Source organism: Numenius arquata, chromosome 18 (assembly GCF_964106895.1).
Source record: "Numenius arquata chromosome 18, bNumArq3.hap1.1, whole genome shotgun sequence".
Taxonomy (NCBI): Eukaryota; Metazoa; Chordata; class Aves; order Charadriiformes; family Scolopacidae; genus Numenius; species Numenius arquata.
Genome location: NC_133593.1, coordinates 12,363,918 through 12,371,357, shown reverse-complemented (window position 1 = coordinate 12,371,357; position 7,440 = coordinate 12,363,918). Strand labels below are relative to the sequence as shown.

General features: G+C 55.1%; 1 protein-coding gene across 1 annotated transcript; it reads left to right on the top strand.

Moving 5' to 3' along the window:
- The first annotated feature begins 245 nt into the window (after window positions 1-245).
- LOC141473427 (tapasin-related protein-like) lies at window positions 246-7,205 on the top strand. Its single transcript, XM_074160900.1, has 8 exons — window positions 246-291; window positions 1,829-2,056; window positions 2,752-3,021; window positions 5,228-5,569; window positions 5,721-6,047; window positions 6,795-6,875; window positions 7,081-7,097; window positions 7,191-7,205. Exons 1-8 carry the CDS (start codon window positions 246-248, stop codon window positions 7,203-7,205), a joined length of 1,326 nt encoding a protein of 441 aa, XP_074017001.1.
- Window positions 7,206-7,440: the final 235 nt, after the last annotated feature.

Here is a 7,440-nt window from a genome sequence, read left to right as displayed (position 1 = left end):
CTCCCGCAGGACGAGGGGTTTCCCACTGGCTCTCCCCACCCCAAACACCAGTTCTACATCTTTTTTCCAGTCCCCTTTCGAGGGCATCGACCGCCCCTGGCAGCACCGCACCCCCCAACGCAACACCCAGCAATGCAACACCCCCACCCCCCCCGGAACGAGCCAAAGCGAAAGCGAAAGCGAAAGCGGGGCCGGCAGCGGGTGCGGGGCCGGTGCGGGGCCGGGGGAGCCGGGGCAGCCCCGCCATGAGCCGCCGAGGGTCCCTGGCAGCCGGTTGCCTCCTCTGCATCGGTACGTGCCCTGCGGGGGAGGCGCGGGGGGGCTGCGGGGCCGTCGCGTGTTCCCAGCAGGGAGGGAAACGGGTGGGAATCGAGCCCCCGCGACGTGTTTCCGGCAGCCCCAAAGCTTGCAGCCCCTCGACGTTTCCAGACGTGAAATGGACACAAAAGTCCTTTCAGTAAGAAGCGACTCGGGGTCCCCCGGCCGTTCCTTAGGGCCTGGGTAAAACGAGGGGCTCCCTTTCAGAGTGGGATTTGGTGAAGGTGGGTCCAGCCTCTGCCCAGCGGTATCCAAGAGGAGCGGGTTACACCGCCCCGGCCCCTTCCGTGGGGCAGCAGTGCCCACCTCCAGCACAGAGCGGGTGTGGGCACCGCCAGGGACATCCCACCCCGTGTCATGGCTCCATTCACATCTCTACAACGGGTGCATCTTCCGAGTCTTTTGCTTCGGTTTGGTCCCGTAAAGCTTCACCCTCTCTCCTCTATTCCCCCGCTGATTTAACAGCCCCTCCCCGGCACAAGGGTGAGGTTCGGTTTCTCACTCCAGCAGGTTCCCCGTCCCTAAGCTGCCCCACTTCTGCCAGTTTCAGAAAGTCTTGTTAAGCAAAAACGACTGTGGTTGCGTATAGCCCTGCTGCAGACCAGAATAAGTCGATATTCACACATTGCTGTTCCTGCTTCTTCAAACAGCTCTCCCTAAGAAACCCAGAGTAATTAAGAACACCTAAAAATCTATGTTCTTACCAACAGTCCCTGCAACATTATCATCCAGGCTGGATTGAGCCTTGAATTCTGTGGAAAAGTGCTGCCCTAACAGCAATGGGATTCCAGGCATTGACAATGTATTTTCTGTGATCAGGAAGTATTCTGCAGTTTAAGTTCACTTTGCTGTCCTGCACTGAGGAGAAAAAGTAACCTCTGCGCTGGAGATATTGCTGTATGTCAGAGCCCTCCATCCCAGCCCCACTGAGATGGGGCAAGGTCCAGCTCCCAGCCCAGGAACTAATTAATACCCGTATCTAACCCCAGCCCTTACCCCAGCCTGACGAGTTTTACCGCCCTGGCCTCTGACGCTGGCCACCAGCCCGCACAGGAGGGTGGGTGCCTGGGCTGGGCTTCCCCAGCTCCTGGGAGCCACAGGGGCAAAGGGCCAAGTGCTGGTGGCCACACAGCTCCTTTGGAGAGCACCCAGGTGTCTGGAGACCCCCACCCGGATAAAAATGCTTCACCCATTGAGCGAGTTTCCCTGCATTGCTCTTCACAGCGTTATTTTTCCCTTTCAACTCTTGGAAGAAACATTATCTTAAAATAACAGCCATTAAAAGGTTCTATTTTAATGAAAGGAAGGTATTTGAGTATTAAGTTTAATATTTTTTTTTTAAAAGTGTTCCCACCATCACCAGCCTACTGTGAGCCAAACAGATTCATTACAGCCGTAGGGCACTGGCTACACAATTTTCCTGCTATTAATAAGCTTCGTTTTGTTACTATTTCAAGATCAACTGTGACATTCTAAAAATGGCTTGTGTGTGCACGGCCATGTCTTCCAGGCCTCGTGGGGACCCTAAGTGGAATCAGGGCAGCGGGCCCGGGTTTCAGGAGCAGCCGGCAGCTCCCCTGTGTGTTCGAGACGAGCAAGTTCATCCCCCTGTCAAAGGAGACGGAGCTCGTCAGGCTCCACGTGCGGCTGCTGCTGAGCGGGACGGGACGGAAGGATGGTCAGACGTTTCTGCCAGAAAACCTTCCTCCAGACAAAATCCCCTTGTTTATTGTCCAAGGTGAGTGATTTGCTGAAGCCAAGTGAGCAAGTCCTGCTCCTCCTCAGCGTGAGAAGTCAGACAGCGTCCGGCGAGAGCTGTGGTCACTGGCACGGCAGGGCAGCCCACCGCCCTCAGCCGAGCGCCGAGGAAGAGCAGAGGTGCCCCCCACTCCTTTCTGCGGGGCCCAGAGGTGGGCTGAGGATTCATGCCCGACCTGAGGTGGCACTAGTTGCATCCACAGTGGGAAAACAGCCAGGGATGCTCTGACAGATTCGGAAGAGACATTTGCCTCTTAGAGTGTTTTTTCCCTAAGATTCACTGTGTTTTAGGTATTAAAGATACAAAAAAAAAAAATAATCAGCATTTCAAAACTCAGTGCCTGGCTGGATTTCACATTCCTGTGAAGACTTGTCCTTGGACTTAAGAGCATCACCTCTTGAGAGTCTGGGTTCAGGTGATGCACAGGTTGCCCCCGACTGAATGAAACTGGAGTCAGGTGTCTCCTCCTCCAGGTGAAGCCCCCAGACCCTCTGCTGCTGGGTAGATGCTGCACCTGCAGGAGTGGGACAGAAGGGTCAGGGTTAGCTCATGGAGGAGCTGTTAATCCATGGTGAGACAGACCATGTGCGGAGCGGGGCCGGGCAGGGCTGGGTTTGCTCACTATTAGATGGGCTGGGATCAAAACAAGCCCCTGCATGTCTTCTTCCTTACAGAGTCCTCAGGGGATATTCTTCCGTACGCAAATGAGGATATAGAGATGCTCGACTGTAGGATCAGCCCTTACTATACAGCAGACACCCAGGTCATCTGGCCTGGGAGAGACATCAGAGCCAGCAGTTCCAACTCCTGGTTCACATGCACCATAACCCACACAGCTGGGAAGTACACCACGACAGCCTTCCTTGTGCGAGACCAGGAACAGAAAGAGAACCCAAATCCTGGACAGTTTCTCCCAGGCATTGGAGAGCAATTCCACTTTTCAGGTAACAGAAAAAGTAACATTCCCCTTGGGACCTTCATACCCCCAAAGCGTGGGAGGGACATGGTGCTGGCAAGGGCATTGCAGCCATCCCAAGATTTCATAGGTGAACAGGTACCTCTGCTGTATTTCAGCTGCACCCCAAACTCCAAACCCGAGATCTTTTCAGAAGGATTACGTAGATGAAACTTGCATTTTCCTCCCCATCTACGCTAGGGCGTTACAGAGTCATAATCTGATTTTACTGATTGCAACACCCCCATGTTGTCATCTCCATGTCACTTCCCCATACTCAGTTCCTGCACTTCTGTGATCATGCACCTCAGCCTATTTTTAAAAGTCCCCCAAGTTTACAAATAGTTTAAGCTAGCTTTTTAGCACTGTAAGACAAAATGCTTTTATTAAAAAGCATATGTTCTCCCTTATGTTGAGGATTATGCATACATTGCTGAGGCTAATAACTTCAAAACAGCTTCTCAAATGCATAATTGTTCCCTATTTATGTAATTTCATACCATCATTGCTAAAAGCCCTGACAGTAAATACTTAAACCACCAAAGCTCTAACATAGCTGTACCCGTTAAGCGTTATCTTGGTGTTTCAGCAGACACGGGGTGTTTGCTCGGAGCAGGCTCTGCCGTGTGAGCAGGTTACGGGCAGGGAGGGGTTGGGGTGCAGAAAGCCACAGGAGGTGGTGAGCTGGTGCAGAAGGGCCGTGAGCCAGGGTCAGAGCAAGAACACAAGACTCTGGTTCCCATCACAGACCACAGACTTGTGTTGCTTAACCCCCCCGGCTCCCCAGTGCCCAGTGTTATCTGATCAAGAGACATGCAGCTGCAGTGCTTAGAAACAACAGGAGGAAGCCCCTGAGGTCAAGCCACCCCTGATGTGGTGGCTGGGACCCTGACCCACAGCCCCATCCCCCTGCAGCCACCCCAGCAGGGCTCCAGCACCAGGCATTGCTGCAGAGCCCAGCATCAGCACCTACAACCCCCCCCACACACCGAGCTGCTCAGGTGCTCCCCTTGGTCCACACCAGCCTTTCCCCCAGCCCTTGTGAAAAAAACAAAAATATTATTTAAATTGATCGCTTACCCTATCAGGAGCACTTCACTGAGCCTCACTCCACCCAGGCAGATAAAACACAGCAGAAGCTCAGCCTGGGAACCAGGAGAAGCACAGCCCTGCAGCACCCCCTCCCAGACAGCCACCCAACCTTGCTGCTGCTGCCCAGCTGCCTTTTGTACCCCCCCCAGGTTAAATGGCCACTCAGCTGAATTCTATTTGCCACTCAAAGTGCTGGGATGCTCTGCAGCTCTCCCCAGTGCCGGGGTCACGCGTGCTCCCCTGTGCACATTCCCTCGCATCCTTTAGGTTTGCAGTGACTTCCAAAGCAACAGTGTGGTGGGAGAGAAATGCTGCTTCGTTAAACCCCCCGCTGCAGCAGGAGTTATGGAGAGGTTAATAAATCTGTTATTCTGTCACAGAAAATGAGGCGAGAACAAAGTGTAACACAGCAGGGGCGGAAGAAAAGGCTTATAAAAACGCCTTTTTGGCGGTATTAGACTGTGACCTCCCTGGCTAACAGCCCTGCAGCCGAACTTGCCGTGTCCTGTGGCTGTGCACAAACCGGGGGGTCAGGGGTGGCAGGGGGCTGCCCTGTCACTGGCCGTGCAGGGGCTGCAGTACAGCCTCGGGGCACTAGATGGCAGCTGGTCCCCACCGGTGCTGCCCCAGTCCCCTCGGCAGCCCCCAGCCCCTCCCTGTGTCCCCCAGCCCCTCGCCATGTCCCCCCAGCCCCTCCCTGTGTCTCCCCCACCCCTCCCCCTGTCCTCCCAGCTCTTACCATGTCCCCCCACCCCTCACCATATCTCCCCACCCCTCACCAAGTCTCCCCCAGCCCCTCACTGTGTCCCCCCAGCACCTCACCGTGTCCCCCCACCCCTCACCATGTATCCCCCAGGCCCTCACCGTGTCTCCCCAGCCCCTCGCTGTGTCCCCCCAGCCCCTCCCCATCTCCCCCAGACCTTCACCGTGTCTCCCTCATCCCTCACTGTGTCCCCCAGCCCATCCCCGTGTCTCCCCCACTCCTCCCCATGTCCCCCCAGCCCCTCCACATTTCTCTTGAGCCCCTCACCATGTCCCCGAGCCCCTCACCATGTCCCCTAACCCCTCACCATGTCCCCCCACCCCTCACCGTTTCTCCCCAGCCCCATTGCTGGTTCACAGCTCGCCCACCCGCCGCCGCTCGGGGCTGGCCCGGGATGTCTGGCTGCACTGCGCCTTCTCCACCGACCACCCCGCAGAGGTCTCCATCCAGTGGGTGCTGCAGCAGAAAGGGGGGCACCGAAAGCAGCTGCTGGCTTACAGCGGGGCCAGCAGGCGGGTGGAAGGCCTGGCCCCCCGAGCTGAGATGGTCCTGGAGGAAATCCCTAAGGGAAACGCTTCGCTGTTGCTCAGAAACACAGAAGTGAGAGATGAAGGCACCTACTCCTGCTTGGTGTCAGTGGCCTCCCTCACCGCGGAACAGACGATCCAGCTGCAAATAGAAGGTAACACCATGGGCTTGGGATTTTATTGTTTTTAAGACCGACGGAAAGCGCTCAGACACAGCATAGAAAACTGTGTTTGGTTTTGTTTAATGATGGAGACGGAATTTATGCATTGAGAGACTCAGCAGTGTAATAAACTTTCGCTCACCAGAAAAACCCACGGTGACCGTCAATGTTAACTCTCTGTCGCTGGTGGAAGGAGAGCAGCACAAGCTGGTCTGCACCGTCAGGCACTACTACCCACACAACATCCAGGTGCAGTGGCTGCGGGAGCCGAAGGACTCCTGGAAGGTCCCCGATGTCGTGAAGAACATTCTCTCCAGCAGCCACCGGCAGAGCAGCAACGGCACCTACAGCTCCTCCAGATACTTCCTGCTCACCGCCTCCCTGAAGGACGACGGCCACCGGTACACATGCCGGGTGGACCACCCGAGCCTGCCATCCCCTGTCAGGAGGAGTGTGACTGTGGAGGTGAGAGGTACGCTGCTCGCCTGGGGACATTGTCCCCTGCAACTGCACCCCTGGGATTGCTGGGGCTGTGGGGGAACTCCCTACTGATCTTTCCCCTTTCTCACTCTTCCCTTCCACTGCTCTTCTCAAAAAAAAAAAAAAAAATCCAAAAAATAGTCAATTTTTCATCAGACTTTCTGACAGCTTGATAAAAAACAGCAAAACTGACTCCTTGATTCAAAATTCAGTAAATGAAACAAACCACTTTTTTTACCAAGATGTCCATTTCTGAGCGAAGCCAGTTCCTGCCCGGTTCTGGCCCATAATTAACAGTCTTCTTCATCAGCAAGAGCTGGGGCTCTTGAAGCGTCTGCCGGGTGCCCTTAGCAAAACAGAGAACTCCCTGAAACAGCTTTGAGATATGAGGGTTTGGGGTTTTTTTTTTGTCTTGGGCAACATAAGAGCCAAACCTTGCAGAGAGAACTGAATGAGGACATCGTTTCAGGCCAAGTATCAGTGGAAACCTCATGCCGGGGTGTTTGGTGTAAATCCAAATTTGGGCTTTAGTTCAGTGGGACTAGTGGACCCCCATGAAATGTGCCGCAGCCCGACTGTGGTTGCAGGGTCACCGCCTGCCCCCTGGGACGTGTCCCCCTCCCAGCCCCCTGCAGTTGACCTGTACAAGCTGCTGCTCCATCCCCGTCCCTGTCCCTGTCCCCTGCGCGTGATGCCAGCGTGTGTCTCTGCCATTGTTCTTTCTTTTGTTCCTGGGCAGAAGCCACCTCCACAGCCTGGCTGCTGCTGCTCCTCGGCCTGGCTGGGAGCCTCCTGGGTGCCCTTTGGTACCTTCACAAAGGTAGGAGACCCCCCCCCCAGGCTGCCAGATCTGGGCTGTGGGGAGGGAGGGACTCTGCTGTGCCAGCTGTCCCCACGGTGGGTGGCCACGGCTCTCCCCAGGCCCCGTGTCGCCGAACTGGGCTACCAGTGCTGGGAGGTGGAAGCCATGCTTCATCCTTCTTTTAGTCACAATCTCTTTTTTTTCCCCTTTTTCCCTCTCCTAGTGAGGAGCACAGCTAAGGTAGGTGTGGTTTTTGCTGCCCATTTTCTACCCAAAACACTTGGTGCTTTCCATTTTACTCTTCACTAATTCATTACTTTTTTTACCCTCCAGCCCAAACCTTACTAGACCCGGGACCTCCAGTGCCCCCCAGGTGAGCAGAGCTCCTCTGAAGACCTCACAAGAAATGCAGGGCCCGATGAGCGCTTGGTCTGCATCCTTATGCCATCTGTTGTTGTTCAGTCTTGTCTTCTGAAACTACTTTTCCTTCAGTAATTCTTGCCCCCGGCTTGAGCACATAAAACTGTCATGAGCATATCCCAAGAGCAGCCTGTTGGGGTAGCCAGCAAAGGCCCTCCTTGTG

Bases quoted from the DNA above. Each gene is read 5' to 3' on its own strand.
- LOC141473427 (XM_074160900.1), top strand. From the start codon at position 246: ATGAGCCGCCGAGGGTCCCTGGCAGCCGGTTGCCTCCTCTGCATCG. The intron at 2,057-2,751 runs GTGAGTGATTTG...TCTTCCTTACAG, and splicing joins CCCCTTGTTTATTGTCCAAG to AGTCCTCAGGGGATATTCTT. The intron at 5,570-5,720 runs GTAACACCATGG...TTCGCTCACCAG, and splicing joins GATCCAGCTGCAAATAGAAG to AAAAACCCACGGTGACCGTC.